At 38.2% G+C, this 16,755-nt stretch overlaps 1 protein-coding gene across 1 annotated transcript in view; it reads right to left on the reverse strand.

Annotated features, from left to right (window-relative positions):
* Nucleotides 1-14,640, reverse strand: part of apbb1ip (amyloid beta (A4) precursor protein-binding, family B, member 1 interacting protein) — a 22,165-nt gene extending 7,525 nt beyond the window's left edge. The window contains exons 1-6 of the mRNA XM_035653349.1: nucleotides 14,396-14,640; nucleotides 8,419-8,478; nucleotides 7,290-7,377; nucleotides 5,835-6,127; nucleotides 4,211-4,288; nucleotides 2,405-2,564 (exon numbers count right to left, since the gene is read on the reverse strand). Of these exons, the coding sequence (XP_035509242.1) occupies nucleotides 2,405-2,564; nucleotides 4,211-4,288; nucleotides 5,835-6,127; nucleotides 7,290-7,377; nucleotides 8,419-8,478 (679 nt within the window). The 5' untranslated portion in view covers nucleotides 14,396-14,640. The remainder of the gene's footprint in view (nucleotides 1-2,404; nucleotides 2,565-4,210; nucleotides 4,289-5,834; nucleotides 6,128-7,289; nucleotides 7,378-8,418; nucleotides 8,479-14,395) is intronic.
* Between the last annotated feature and the right edge of the window lie 2,115 nt (nucleotides 14,641-16,755).

Consider the following 16,755-nt stretch of genomic DNA (forward strand, 5'->3'; position numbering starts at 1 on the left):
AAAAAAAAAACCCCTTGCTTCATGTTTTTGTTTTTGAGTTACTGGAAGAAGTTGTTATCATTTCTCAGCTACAGTTCCAAAAGGTTACTGTCAATGTTCTCTGTGACAAAGTCTGGAGATATTTTATATTTTTCGTATTGCCAACAAATTCCCTGAGAAACTGGGTGATCTCTGTATCCAAAGCCTGATACATATTATTCCTCTGTGCACTACTGTTGTCCAAAAACGATTAAAAACACATTAATGAGTCATATTATTCCTTTATTACAGTGAACATGGGCACTGCATTTTTTTGTGAGTCAATTCCACAAACACCATTCTGCTGTTGTAGATACTTACATGCCAAATATGTATTAATAATAGTTAAATAGAATAAAATACCCAAATGCCCAATAAATATTATATATATATATAATCAGTAGAATAAACCACAGACAGGGTGGGGAAGTTTTGCAAGGTTAACACATGTTCTTGGTTTTGGATTTCTAGTGGAATTAGTCGAAAATAAGAAAAATATGGAATAACTCCAAGGCTTATCCTTTAATTTAGTGTTTCACAGCTTAATTAGTGGCATATAAAATTACTTGAATATCATTTTCAAGCAAAATAATATTAACTTAGATTGTATTGCTCACAGAAGTTAATGACTTTACCACCAGTAAAGTTATTAAAACAGTTTCAGGAGACTGTAAAATGACTCCCTATTCATGATACACAAGATTGGCTCTATGAAAATATGAATTATCTCCATAACAATCTGATGAAGTTGTTAGAAAACAGAGAAAACAGGTGGTAATGAGAATCTGTGAGTCCAGCAGCTGAAGTAAATATAGCACAGACAGCTCAGACGGAGGATTGAGATCATAAGGCTTCTATTTCCGCATGACAGGGAGGATGACTGACAGTGTCCGATACAGCAAATTAAACCCACCTGCCTACACTGTATGTGTGTGTGTGTGTGTAAGAGAGTGGGGGACAGTGCGAGTATAAGAAAGAGAGGAGGAGGGAGAGAGAGACGAATGGGAGTAAGATCAATGTTTCATTGTGAGCTCGCTGCAGTGTGGCTGCCATCGTGCCAATAAAAACACAGTCCATCATCTGGACCTGAATGAAATATCCCACCCTGCACATTATGTGTCGTTTGTTGACAATTCATTTAAAAACACACTGAAGACTGATGCTGTTAAAGTGGGAGTCTACATTACCACTGCACTGTGTTGTTCTGGTTCTGCTGATGTATTTGCAGTGCAGCTCGCACCTATTTCTGTTGTGTTTCTGCACTAAATTTACCAGAAATCACAGAGCAGTGTCACCGGTAGTATGACATTTCTTTCTTTGTCTTTTCTGTTGGATAGGGTTAGGACATTTTGGTAGTTTTGCTTATTCTAGCATCCCAGATCTTTTATTTTTTCCACTGAAAATGTGTGCCCAAGGATTTTTAATTTCCCCTTGCAAACACTTAACCTGTCACAAGATGTTAAAAGCAGCAAATCTCTCACGAAATGATCACAGATTGAACGACTGTGGAGCTATATCAACTAATGACAACACATTAAATGCAATGATTGTTGTTGAGGGATTAATCATTGATTATAAACGCTCCTCAGTCTGTCACAATCTTCCCAAACTCTGTATATGTCATTCGGAGACATTCATTTCTCTCCATAGCTATGCTGATGACACACAGCTTTATGTTGTTGAAGGTTGCGCCTTCTTCCGACACAAGAACTATAGATGCTATTCTTAGATGTATTATTATATATAGATATGTGCCTGGAAGTTACAAAACCTTTATTTGCTCACATAGAATATTAGATTGTACGGCTCAGAGAGAGAAACTGGCCTGAACCAATAGGCAAGAACCTTGAGAATCTTCTTTAACTTTAATGTCACCAAATCAACTTTTTATCATCTGAAAACCATAGCTATAGTGCGACCATTTCTCACTCTGTGGGATAAAGAGAGACTAATGCATGCTTTTTATATCCAGCAGGCTAGACTATTGCACTGTTCCCCTTTCTGGTCTATCCAAAAAAGTATTAAATCTGGTACAGTTTTCTGCCCAAGTGCTGACAAGGACCAGAATTGAATTGAATTGAATTGAAATGTCCCCAAGGGGCAATTTGGTTCACAACAGGTAGCCAACACAATACAGAGAGAAGCGAGACATCATTTTTTATTTTACCATATTCTTGTTTTGAAATGTATATACTGTCTTTTATTGTCTTTTATCTCTTCTATTGGTTTTATCATTTCACTTTCCTCAGTCAGTATTTTTTGAGTGCATTAGTCTTAAATTGTTTTACTGTTTATATTTCTCTTATTAGTTTGTTAATCATCTATAAACTGCTTTCAATTTCCGATGCAGTCATAGCACTGTGTAGAATTAATCACATTAACTCACCGAGCTGCAGTTCAGGGTTGGTCTCACACAGGCTCCAGTCCACATTGCAGTCACAGTGAGTCTTCTCAAACAGGTTCTCCAGGACCTCCCTGACGTTCTGCCTCTCGTCAACCATCAGGGTTTTGGAGCTGCCGTCATTTAACAGCACCTTCACTACCAACTGTCAAAAAGAAAAGTACATTTTAATTTTACTGTGTGTTACTTTTGCTGGAAATTCCTGCTGAGAGTTAGACGAGAAGATCGATACCACTCATATCTGTACACTAAATATGAAGCTGCAGCTAGCAGCCGATTAGCTCAGCAAAGTAAGGACTAAACACAGAACATAGCACCCCTAAAGCCATAAGAAAGTTTCATTTTTAGTTTTTGTAAAGATTAGAAAATTGAGATATAACATGTTTATTGTGCTGGCACATATTGGCAGACCTAACCATCTCCTGGCTGTAACTCTGTGCCTATGTAATGGACAGATATGAGATATTGATCCTTTTATCTAACTCGCAGCAAAATGTCAATGAGCATATAGTCCCAAAACCTCTCCGCTATAACTATTTACTGAAGTGTTTTTTGGTTCTAACATGAGCTTTTGTGTGTCATCTGCTTGACAGATTAACGTTAAAACATGTTGTGGACAGCAGAAGGTGTCTCTGAAGTGTGCCATCAAATCAAGCCTTGAAGCACATGTTTGCCACTTTAATTACAGGCTATGTGCAGTAAATGGCTGTTTCTGTTTCCTAATGTTAGTTTTACTAGAAGAGTTGGACCATCAGCACTTTTGTCTCTCCATTCTGTTGAACTTCTTTAGCTTTTTAGACCAATCTCTATTGGTCTCTTTTTGGCTGAGGCAAAGTTGCCTGAGATTAATTTTTCTCTGGAGCGGAGCAGTGCTTTCCTCACAGGCTCATATGGCTTCACACTTCCTCTCATATGAAACAAATCCAGCTTTGGGAAGCTGAGGAGTTTCACAGGACCAAGGTCAGCCAGTTGCTTGCCTTGTGTCATAAAAATGTGGGTTTCGAAGATGTTATCGCAAGAGGATTTAGAGTGTTAGATCACATGTTACTTGGTCTCAACCTGCCCTGGAAAGCAATATGGCATGTGGTTGTATGAGATGTCACTGTATCAAACAATTTTTCCTATTACAGTACTACCACATACAAGTTAGGTGTCCTCAAAATATATGATCTGTGTCGAGAGCATGCCCTGCAAGCAGTGGGTTTATCTGAAACTTCAAGGCCTTCAGTGGTTCCTGCTGAAAACCACTGAGAGTACACCTTGCTATTTTGTATTTAACAACCCTGAGACCTGTGTTCCTGTGGCCAGTGGTCTGATTTAGAAACAACATCAGGGAAACAGGTCATTATTGCTGTCATAAGTCATAATACTTCTCAGTAAGTGTGGAACTTGGCATTTATATTATCAATCACATCCCCTATGATAAAAAGAAAGTATGCAATTGGCACGAAACTGGTTTGGTTGTGTATAAAATTGAAGATCCTGATGTGAAGCTTTGCATGCAAGACTGCATGTCTGTGCTTTTGTTGACTGCTTTGAAGATGATAAAGTGTCCACATATCACCCAAAGAGGAAACCGTGCTGTCCTGTGGGATGTTGGCTGGATGAGAGTGGCCATTCATTACTGTGATTCATGGCTCTTCCACAGGAAAAGTAAGAGCCATACAATGTTTGAACATTAGGTCTTTTATAGTGATGTCCATGTAGCCGTAATTCACAATGTCTTTATAGTTTACTGTTGCCAGCGGATGTAAGATCAGAGGTATACACTTGGATGTTTGGTCGTCTTACCTTTTTCACTTTCGCTTCCTTGAGCTTCTCAAGAGCCAGCTTGATTTTGTCAGCTTTCATCTGCGCCTCAATTTCCTCCTAAATAGGAAAAATAATAATATATAATGATTATTATAGTGAATTATAAATGTTCATCCACCATTAGTTATACTATACAAAAAGTGGGATATATACTATCATAGCGTCATTAATCAGCTCAGTAATTAATAATCTATATCTCATTTGTTTAATCCATACAAAAACCACAGCATAAAAATGACGGGCAGTTCATTTCTTGGCCAATAGCAGTAAGGTTCTGGGGAAGTCCAGGAAGTCACTGCTCCCCAACCAAGAAATAGTCCGGCACATAACCATCCGTAGAACCACTGCTTATCATTTTTATACTTTAATTTTTCTATGGATTAAACATGTTTACTATAGTGAGTTTTAGAGCTGCTGGTAGGCGGAAATAGTTACCTTTGAACAGAGCCAGGTTTGCTGTTTCCTCTGGTTTCCAGCCTTTATGCTAAGCTAAAATAAGATAATCTGCGGCTGGCTGTAGCTTCATATTTACCGTATATACATGTATCAGTCAAGGTATCAATCTTATCATCTAGCTGTCAAAATGCTGACCTATTGCTTAAACATGGTGCTAAAGATAAATGAGAGGTAAAGATCTAGCCGCGTTAATCTCTGTGGATGTAGCACTTTAGTGCTGTTCAGGAGCTGTAGCATTTTATTTTGATTTAATAACTGGAGTGTCTGATAAAGAATTTAATTTGGGACATTACATCTAATCTACTGGATCTCAATTAACAGGGATACGATACCCTTTTCTTTGGCTTATAAGTCAGGTGTTTTTACATAACAATCCTGCCTACAGTGCAGTTTTAATGAACTTGTACACCTCTACCTAACAATGACACATTCTCTGCCTCAGCACAGCTGGTGTTTTTACCTCAGAAGGATGAGGTAACAAGCCCTGCTAAAGCAATAAGCTCCTGTCTGGCTTCGCCTCCCCTCCACCACTGCCACATCTTACCTCCCCTTCTCTAACCTTTGGTATTGATTCTGTTACTCTTTCCTGCGTCATGGCTGTATGTGTTTGATCTGTTCCAGACAGACTCTCTGCTGTTTCGCCTCACGAGTCTCTGTAACTGTAACAGATGCCTCTGTCCAGCAACAGCTTCACCATGATCTCACCGTCCTAACTGTTATAGGAGAATACCACTCTTCCCAGTTGCACAAAGACAAAAAGGACTCACCAGAAATTTATATGCTGGGAACTGGTGATATTTTTGTTGTAATGCTGTCTTGTCACGCATGGCTCAAAAAGCACTTTCTCGTGGTAAACCAAGACACGCCACCAATAAAACAGAGATTGTGACATTATTGTCTCCTTTTGCTTCATGTTCCTGCTCTTGCATATCATATTTTAAGACCCTAAAAGTGCACAGAAATGTTCTATCCATTACTGTAGAAGTTTCCACAATAACTTACACTGTACCAACCAAAATGAACTCTCTATTACTTTGAAAAGCCTTGATTAAAACTCTCACTTCTTAAATTTTTGACCAGTTCCCAGTAGAGAGGTTAAAATATACTTGCAGAAATGCTTATCTTTTCTTGACTGACACTGACTCACCTTTGAAGGCTTTGAGGACTGAGGAGGCGGAGGTGGTAAAGTAGAGGCGGTGGAGGAGGCCGAGGTGCTAACATTGCTGTTGGTGCTTCTTGCGGGTGATGTTGGGGAAGCGAGGGAGGAGGCAGGTTGTATGCTCAGGCCCTTAGGTGGTGGCGGTAGGTCCGCTGGGGGCGGCGATGGCACCTTCAAGCCTTCTATTTCTGCTGCAAGTTTCTCTTCCGTCGCATTGAGGTCAGCCACCAAATCAGCCATGAGTGCATCCAAATCATTGTCTTCCAGTTCATGGAGGGACGCTGATGTTTGAAAAAAGTTAGTTTATCTGTCAAGAATTGACTCAGGTATAGCATTAATATTAAAGAGTGCTAAAAACTTTTTGAAGGCAGTAAAAATCTGAGGTGTTAACTTTGTTTTAAAATGTTTGATCACTCGGCACACACTTTTTAAAAAATGTGTCGCTCAGAAAAAAAAAAAGTTCCTTTTTCGAAGTAACGTGCTTTCCCCCTACACATTAAGAACTTTCATTTCTTACAAGTTCCTTTCTTTGTGTTTTTATTACACAATACAAAACAAACTAAATGAAAGAATTTCTTTCATTTGCTTCCTCATTCTTTCTTTGTCTTCCATGAAAATTAAAGGCTGATGATAGGCTGGTCTAAAGCATTATTTAACCATTAATTAACCATTTATAACACTCATTTAACAACTATTGTTGTTGTATAGACTGTTGCTGTGCATCTTTGTCTCTCTCTCTGTCCTTCTCTCTTTTCATTTTCGGCTCAGGATTCATTATGATTGGTGATTTCTTAACTTTTCACCTAGTGCCGTCAAAGCTGTACCCTCGGTTAACTGCTAATTAGCAAATGTTAGCCTGCTTACATGCTTAACTAAAATGGTATACATGTTAAACAGTACTTGCTGAACATTAGCATGTTTGCATTGTCATTAGCAGCATAGCTTGCTGAGGTTAGCATTGAGCTCATTATGTTGAAGGCTAGGTTTGTCTTTGTAAAGTAAAATATTGTAAATTAAGTTAAAAATTAAGTAGAAATTAAGTGAAGTAGCCTAGGCCTACATAATTAAATATCTACTAAAGACAACAGGGAAAAGGAGACTTAAAGTAGTCCTAATAACAACAGATGCTGTAACCTTGCTTTAACATTAACCTGCTTGTTTTACAGTTCATAAGAGCATGAGTAATTAGCACGTACAGTGACCTCAATCTCCGTCTGAAATCAACTCTTGAACAGTAGCCAGATATACTGCAGGGCAACTGAATAATCAATAATAATAATCAATACCAGCTCTCAAAGCTATCTTGATCATTTTCTAGATAATCGATGAAACTCGCAATATAGCCTGCCCTTGCACAATTGCAGTGTTGTAGTAAGTCAGGGTGCATGTTCAACACCCAGCTCTCTGTAGTGTTTCTACACACAAGACAAAATGTTAAGTCACCATTCAGGTCTCCGAAGCCAATGGGGAAGTGGACTTCTGTGTTGGTGCTGGGGAGAGATGCAGGAGGTACTGTTTCCTGACCGAGACTCTGCAGGCAAGAATAAACAAGGCAGTGTGTTTGTAAGAGCATGAATACAAAATCTGTACAGCCACAAGACCACCAGAGGCTCAGTGAGTTAATCCACAACACATTCTGAGTGCACTGAAACATAAACTGTCCCCAAACATTATGTAAGAAGGTATAATGTTTACGCGTGTAGTGTTACATCTGTTTTTAGGTACTACCCCCTAACAGGGCTTCTATAGCCCCTTGGTGAGATGGAAGTGTCTTAAAATGACTGGTGGGTTTGAAAACAACATCAAAGTGATCAGCAGGGATTTTCACTTAGAGAAAAATGCATAATCTTTAGCTTGCTTATGAGTTTGCCATTTGACCTCCCCTCTAAAAGAGAGTGTAATTTATGGTTTTAGATGACCACAAAGAGTGTTTCCCCCCGCTGCGTCTGTTGTGCTTGTCAGTGTAGAGTGTCTCGGTGATCGATGGTGGGTTTTAGTGAGTTTGTCATCTGTCTCTAAAGAAGAAAAGTCTATTTAAGGTATATGGTGAGAGAATTAACCACACGCCGACTGGAGGGAATGTGTTGTGTTTAGTATGTGTGTTGCATGAAAGGTGTGTACAGTCTCTTACATTTCTATGGTACAATTTAAATTTTTTTTCCTTTAAAATGTTTTATTTTCTGCTGTGTATGCCTTAAATAATAATAATAGAATTACCTAAATTGTAGACAAAAGCATTTGAAAAAATGACTTACTTATTACAAATACATTTTTATTTGCCTATAAAAATAGGTGACACCAAGAAGCGAATGTTAATGTTGCTCCATAGTGCAACTCTAGTCTATTATTTCACCTTTAATTTGTCCATTTTCAAATGTATTTTTTTAACTATTCTTTTCTTTTGCTGTTTCTTTGTTTGTTTTTGCCTGTTTTTTATTCCTGCAAAACTGTTAGTTCATATTTGCAAAATGCAAAATAGGTTGAAAAGGAATAAATTAACATAATGATAATAATAGGAAAAAAGTTTCATACTTTATGTGTTATAGTTGCCATGACAACTGCCTTAACTTACCTGAGTGAGGAGGTCCATCTCCCCCAGCAGGTCACTGAACATGGCGTCAATGTCGTCCATCTGTTTAAAGTAACAACAGAAGTGTCAGACCCCAGAATGACTTACAAATCAGACTAAAACTGTCCACTGTTGGGGAACCCTGTGTATCAATGACCTGTATTGATTTGTGCTGCAAGAAAGCAAAGAATGTTCATTGATTAGATGCGGTTGTCATGACGAAAGTCAATCTGCATGGAGAAACAAATGCATGTTACACAGCCAGCGTGGTAAGACAAGTACTGCTACTTTACTCTGTGTGCAGTTGTTATACGTGCCTCGAGGCTTCCCTATCTCGCAAAACATCTCCAACCCAGACTGAAGGAGGAAAAGTATGTATGCATAACTCGCAGGCATTCATTTTTCACCAGAACTTGTTGTGTCTTGTTGCACATGCTAAACCTTTCTGTCAGACTCAAATGAAAAAATGACTTTTAAATTGACTGACCATTATATGTTTTTATAGTGTTTCTTTCACTGGACGAATTCTGACATGTTTATAAATGCAGTCTTCCTGTTTCTGAACCCTTCACTGACACTGAATGGAACAGTTCTACTCACAGCACTAGTGCAATCAGTCCTATAATGTGATTAAGACCATTATGTGTTGAATCATGAGCTCACATTTCATGATTACAGTGAACAAAGTTTGTTTCCATCATTATGCATGGCAATACCAATTCATTTCAAAGACTGTATGCTAACTAAATAAGATTAGATTATTTCATGACCACAAAAATTGATCTCTGAAACAGGCTCAGTAAAGACGAAAAACGAACTGACAGAAAGTATGCATGCTTGTATACTGTGGTCCCTGCTACATTTATATAGTTTAACCCAGGCATAGATGTATGGAATGAAATATCACAATGTCTTAAGTAGTAAAATAGCCCATGTAATGACTGGGGTAGCTCTGTTTTCCCAGAAAACAACTCCTGAAGATTCACTTGAGATTTTCCAACTGCAATTGTGTACGATGTGCTGTCTCTCACACATGTATTATTTGAATCCCCATTTCTCCAAGCAAATGTTATGTTGGGCTAGAATGTGCAGTCAAAACAGAGTCCCTGTTTTCTTACAGTGGAACATGAACAGTAGTGAGATAGTGTCAGATAGAGTTCATTCAGTTACAGTACATTAGTTCTTAGACGGGGTATTCAGTTTACTAATTCCAGAAATGTAATGTTCTGTATTTTAACTACTGTACAGCTCCAATGCATGTTGATAGTCAAGCGTGCACTTAATAACTGAGGAAGTAAGGGTATAATATTCTGATTAAACACATTTCACCTGAAAGTATGGCTGCTGTAACTGCTGAACCAGTCAAGTATGGGCAATGTGATGAGCCCCATAACCACTATAATAGCCTGACTAGTGTTTGAAAGTTTCACCTTCTGCCTCTGGTTCTGTGGCTAAAAAGTAATTGTGGATAAGAAATAAAAAATGTTTTAAATACAATGAGGAATGTAGGCTAAACCAGACTTTAATTTTGCCTCCTTACTTTTTTATTTTATGATGGCAATTTTGGTCCATACTGAAATCTCAACAACAAGTTTCTGAACAGGCATTTATGATTGCCAGAAGACTTTTGCTGATCCTCTAAACTTTCCTTTTGCGCCTCCAAGAAGTGAAATGTCTCTCTTATCCAACGTTAACCTGATGGATTAGAATGAAAAATTAGTACAGACATTTATGCCAGATGATGTATCCTAATGACTGTGATCTACTGCCAATCATCAGGTCAAAAGTAGAATTTGTCCAATACTTATGACCAATAAATGATCAGCCTCAGCTTTACTTTGTGTCTTGTGCATGCTAACATGCTAAACTAAGTTGACCATGAAAAAACACTACCTGCTAAATATCATTCTGTTAGTATTGTAATTATGATTGTGTTGGCATGCTGATGTTAGCATTTAGCTCAAAGCACCACTGTGCCTCAGTACAGCCCTATAGCATGACTGTAGACGCTCTGTAGAGTTCCATTATGTTAAAATATTATGAGGCACAAAGATGTAAGAACTGGCCTGTTAACCTAGGTGGAGAACCTTGTCTGGTGAGGTTAAAGTTATAGTAATAATATATGGGGCAATGACTTCTGCACACTTCAATCAGACCTTAAAGTGGCTTTACACTCTTTACCCGTTGGTTTTTATAGGCATCTCTGGTGTTAGCCACTAAACCTACAACAAAAAAGTTTTTCATTTTTATTACAGGCATTAAACAGAGAGGGTGAGTGTAGCTTTGGTCAGACCCTAAAATTGTATTGTTATCTTAATCAAATGGCAAAGTAAACTTAAGGAAGTATTACTTTTAAAAAGGTTATCACATTTTTCACCTTATAAGTGTGACCTTACAAATAAAACACAAAGAGGAACCACAGGAAGGGTGTGACAAAAATAACTAAGAATAGCCAATGGGTTGTACTTAAATGACTAGTTTGGCATCTTGATAAATATGCATATTTGCTTTGTTGAGAGTTAGATGAGAAGATTGATACCACTCTCAAGCCTCTCTGTTAAATATAAAGCTACAGCCAGCAGCAGATTAGCTTAGCATAAAGACTTGAAACACAGAGAAACAGTTGGCCTACCTCTGTCTAAAGGTAACAAACATTTTTTGTTTTTGCAGACTAAACTAAGGTGATATAATGGGATAGGTATGGTTATGTAAAAGTTTAGTGTGGTTAAAGTTAGAGTAACAATCTATGTCACTTCTGCACACCTTAAACAGACCTTATAGCAGCTACACACTCTTTCACACTCCCATTGTTTTTTTATAAGCACCACTATAGAAAAAAAGATCCGCCCACCCCTTCCTCTTATTGGGTTTAACCCCAAAGAGCTTTTCTCTCTCTGTTTTTTCTGCCGGTATGGTAAATTAGATATGAAAATATTGTCTGAAACAAAGTGTAACTGCTTTCACTTCTGGGATCTGTTCAGTGAACTCTCACACTCGGGGGAAACCCTTTGTCACACTGGAGGAGACAAAAGTGATTGATTGTGTTCCAGGCAAGAGTTCATAGTACTGTGACATCATGTTTCTAATTCAAATGTGAAATGGATGAACATCTAACAGATGACGCATTAAAGCCGCTGAGAAACGGTGCATGTTCTGATTTCTTGATGTATAGATAAAAACTTGGGTGTGATGGTAGTGTTTTCCATAATGACTACATGTATATCAGTATCAATAATTTCCATGTGAGGTGTATATGTGGGTCTTTCTAAACGTCTTTCTAAAGCATTTGGGGCCACTCCTCCACCCCTTTACATGGTCTGCCCAGGAAGTGGTAAAGGGTTATTTCCTGCCACTAGCAATTTTGAAATTGTATAGGAAATGGTGACAGGCACAGCCAGCTGCAAACTTAACGCTACTGTTTTCTCCCCCCACATTATGTTTACGTATGTATTACTCTACATAATGGCTAAACAAAACAGAAAGTTAAGCAACTAAGTTGATATGAAATACAAAAGCACATGTTCTTATTATTAAAAAATATATATTATTTTCACTCCTTAATTATTTTAATTTCCTCTTCTCTCCGTTGTATAATGGTATCACATTTTATTTAGTGTTATGAAAACCACAGCACAACAGACCTCGCTGTAACAGCCACAGTATGATTTGCACCCACGTCAGATCTTTTGCTCACTAACAACCACACAGAACACGTGAGCGGCCGATGCCATTTTCAATGTGTATTTTTACAAAAGTCACAAGGAAAAGATTTGTGTCAGTCAGATTGCTCCTGGCAGCTACTTTTGGAGGCCAAATGCATTAAATGGAGTGCTCCCAACTCAAAAACCAGGCTTCTGCTGATGGAGGCAAAATGTAGTCACGTCTTCCACACGCTGATGATTGAATTCATATCATAATAAAATAGCAAAGTGAACTTAAGGAAGTATTACACCTTTTTTTCATTCAGCTGCTTTATAGGTGTGACATTACAAATATAACACATACTTGGACATACTTAAAGGACTTGTTTGATATTTTGGGAAATACATATATTCACTTTGCTGAGACTTAGATGAGAAGATTGATACCACTCTCATGTGTCTCGTGTTAAATATAAAGCTACAGCCAGCAGCAGATTAGCTTAGCATAGCATACAAACTGGAAACACAGAGAAACAGCTAGATTAGGTCTGTTTTAAGGTAACAAATTCAGTTTGTATACAAAATAAACTAGTCAGCTTAAGATGACTAGTACTGTAAGTGGATGTTTTCCCCTTGGTTTTCAGTTTGTATGCTAAGCTAGGCTAACTGTCTGCTGGCTCCAGCTTTGTATTTATAGGACAGAAATGAGATGGTATCAATCTTCTCACTGAAACTTTAGCAAGAAGGCAAATAGGCAAATCTTTGGCTCAAGGGTTGACATGGATCTGTTGTGAAATCATGCAAAAGATTTTTATCAGTAATACTGGAAAACCTTCATAGTTGGAAGAGAATGTTTGGCATGACTAACACTATTTTAAAGAACCATTACTGATGCATAAAGTGCTCTGAAGTGAGCTCAGTTTTCCATTTTAATCGAACATGTTTCTACAAAGGATGGACTGATGACAACTGTAGATTGTCCTCTGTAAGGTAAGATGCTGAGAATAATGGGATAATTTTATTTCCCTTCAATAACTGCATTTAGTCTGCAACAAAGTTTGTATTTGTGAACTTACGATATATATTCAAATTACTTTGGACAGTGTTACAGCATGAAAGAATACAATCATAAAAGTATGTCGCTGGCTCTTTGCACCATTTCTATTTTCTTTTCAGAAACCACTCTGAAAATATGTGATTTGTCAGCATTCACAAATATTATTGGAAACACTCAGTCATGAAATCTGGCGCCCTTCCAAACCTGCACAATGTATTTTGAAAACACACCACTGTATTTCTGGTATTCAAAGAAATAAAAAAGACAAAAATATACCTTGCAAGTGAATTCTATATTCCCCCAGAAAACGTTTACCTCCTAAATAATTTCAAATATGTGTTTCAGCCTTTCCACACATGTGCAACCCAAGTTTCAGGCGAGAAAATGGAAACCAGACAACAACTATAAGTGGCCGTATCGAAGCACAGCGTGTTTACCATGATGTAAAGAAACTCCCTCCCTTACTTGGATCAAATAGCTATACTCGGGCCTACAACTGGTTGTACTCTGGTGTAAAGTAGGGAAATTAAACAAAGCACCAAAGGGCATGAAAACAAGGAATCATAACTAACATTGAACAATACGCAAGATGCTGAAGACAGTTTGCGCTTTTGTAAAACTCAAACATGGACACTCATTTCCATGGGAGAAAGAAAAATCCCTCAACATTTTTTTTAACATAAAATCCCTGCTGCACATGAGTCATTGCACAGTCTGACTAAACACACATTGCAGTGTTTACTGGCTTGACAGCAGTCAAAGACAGAACACACCCTGTCAACTACATGGTTTTTACGCCATTATTCCAAATTCACACTTGCTATGCAGTAATTCAGTCAATTTTTCTGTGATTATCTGTGATAATCTTATCTCCCTAACCCTAACCCAAATGTACAAAATGTTCCCAAAATGAACAAACACCCTTTTCATCGTATTAAAATGTGCCTAATGACTACCATATCACTGTACAGCAACCTAATTAAGCCTTATCTAATGTGTACAAAAATATCTTGGGTGACAAGTGTAATTTTATTTATTAACTATTACAGTAACAAGTAATTTGACTACTTTTAAAAGTCAGTATCAAGGAGGAGGCTTTTAAATCATAAAATTTGACAGAATGTCTAAGATTTTCACTCTGTGTTCTGTCTCTCAGTTAAATGCAATCGACAACAAAGCTTCATTCACACAATAAAAGCCACGTATGTTTAGAGGATCGCAGCCATGGGTGTTCACCGTTAACCCAAGGTACAACATCCAACTTAACAGAGATGTAACTCACCTTTTCAGTTGTATTAATCCTTGTTTAACCAGTTAGTTTCAAGATAGCTTCATGGAGATCGGTTCCACCTCAAATTGTTATTCTCTAATACACCGAAAAACACTTATATACAGTCAGATTTTGGTGTGCTGATGTAGATTGCATCTGGCTCTATGACTCTTCCTGCTTAATGCGGAAGTTCAGGTCCAGACCTGTCACTGCATTCCAGCTAAGAGCTCAATACTTTCACAATAGTCTTGTCTGAGCAGCACTGGGCCGTCCCCCTTAACAGCCTCCTTATCTGAACTGCACTGCAACTGTTTCAAAGCGTGACAAACATGGACAGACCAGAAGAAAACTTGCTGTGACTTTCAATCACGGTGCTGATTGACAACTACTTGAGCAAATAATGAAGTTTTTTTGGAAGAAATATAAAAAAGCTCTCTGTGGGTTCGAGGGAACGGCTGAATCAGCACAAGGAATGCGACGGTCTCAGTTAATAATTCACCTCACTGAAATTGATTTACAGCAGGTCTTTAGGCAGGAGTGGTAATGTGGCAGATCATAACAATGAAGGATACTAGACTCCAGTTGAGCTCCATTGATCTAAATTCTCCTGAAAAATACAGTGTTACCTCTCGACAGAGCCGTATATTCAGAATTATTTGCTGTACAACTTTAAAATAAAGTTCAAACAGTGTCAGTCTAGACAATCGAATGAAATTAGACCTACAGAAATTGCTTTCACTTACACTTGACACTTAAAATCAGGAAGGAATATCTTAAGACACTGGTGTGTTGCAACAAGGTCAGTTATCTTCAGGGGGAACAAGGACAGTCAAACTGTCAAGCTATGAATAGCCTCTGGCTCTTATCTGACCATGCAGACACAGATAGCTCTATTTATTTGCATTTCTCCTTGACTCAACCTGGGAGGCCAAAAAACAAGATTCCACATCTTCTTTTTTAATCTCATCTCACAGAAGCTCCATTATTATGCTTCTATTAACTTCCCCCCATTGCTACCCTCAATTTCAATTCATTCATCTGTTTAAAGGGGAAAATACTAGTTTCCATTTGTATTATTTTGCTATTATTAGCACTTCTGTGCCCTATTTTCCCCCAAAGACCAGCCTCGGCTCCAATGGGAAAGACGGACCACCCTCTCTGTGGCAAAATCCTGTCATCACACAGAGAAGCTGAACACCATGGGGGGAAACCAAATAACCTTGAACTCATCCAAGAGTCTTTTGTGACTGGTGATGTATTAAACAAACTCTCGGGGTACAGGCATGTGTCCCAACCACCACTCATTTCCTCCCTCTCTCAGGGGTTGACAAACAGATGGACGCCAAAGGCAGCCTCTCATTAGCTGCAAGCTTCTCCTAAACACCAGCACGCTGGTGCCTCAGAGGACATTTCTCAAATAGATACACACTGAATAACTGCTGTGGAGCTCGGCAGCAAAGAGAGAGGCGATTTTTCTGCTTTGTTGTGTCTTTGCAGTCACATTTCAGTCACTGAGGGTGGTCCAACAGAGTGGATACTTATAATGGTTTCTGCCCCTGTATGCTTCAGCTCATACATCACGGCATGGATAGAAGAAACTGTAGAGAATTGTTATTTTACTGTCCGTTTATCAATGTTTGTGCAATTTAAATAAAGTAGGAGGTGTAATTTAAGCCTTTACAGGTTGCAAAACAGAGCCCTACTTGACAAAGAGCAGTGTTTTGGTTTTAAAGTATTGCAGAACCCCAGATGGTAAGGTGTGAGGTGTAAGTGAGGGCATACTTTTAAGCCATTAGTAGGCATCATGTTAAATCTAAGTGCTCCAGCACACCTCCAAATAACTCTCTTGGGCTTTCCTGCACTAAAAGAAACGGGGTGATAATGACAAAACCAGTGGGCACCTCGCAAAACGATAAAGCATTTGTCAAATGTAGTACAGCAAAGGACAATCAGTCACTATGATGATGTGAAAAGTGATGCATATAGGAGTGTTGTAGTGCCCTCTGTTTGTACTCTGCTGTACTGTATATGCCAAACACTTCTGAACTCAGTGGGTGGTGCAGAGCAGTTCATGCTACCAACATGCACTTCTTTTTTTATTTGTAGTGCACTGATCAACTCTAAATGTTTACACTAGTATGCAATTAATTTAAGTTTCCAAACAGCCCCTGCTCTGTTTGGCAAGACTGACTTGCAGAATCCAACAAAGAAATAAGATTTGTTTTTATTCATCTGAATCTAACTAGGCTGTCTATGGAGGCCCATTTCTGCCAGGTAAAAAAACAAGATGAAAAGATAATAATAAAAATGCATGGTATATCAAAATTTTTAAGATAATGGGTCAAACTGATGTAGTCAAAATGGTGAGCTAT

This window comes from Morone saxatilis, unplaced genomic scaffold, assembly GCF_004916995.1.
Source record: "Morone saxatilis isolate NCDOM2014 unplaced genomic scaffold, NCSU_SB_2.0 Contig0, whole genome shotgun sequence".
Lineage (NCBI taxonomy): Eukaryota > Metazoa > Chordata > Actinopteri > Moronidae > Morone > Morone saxatilis.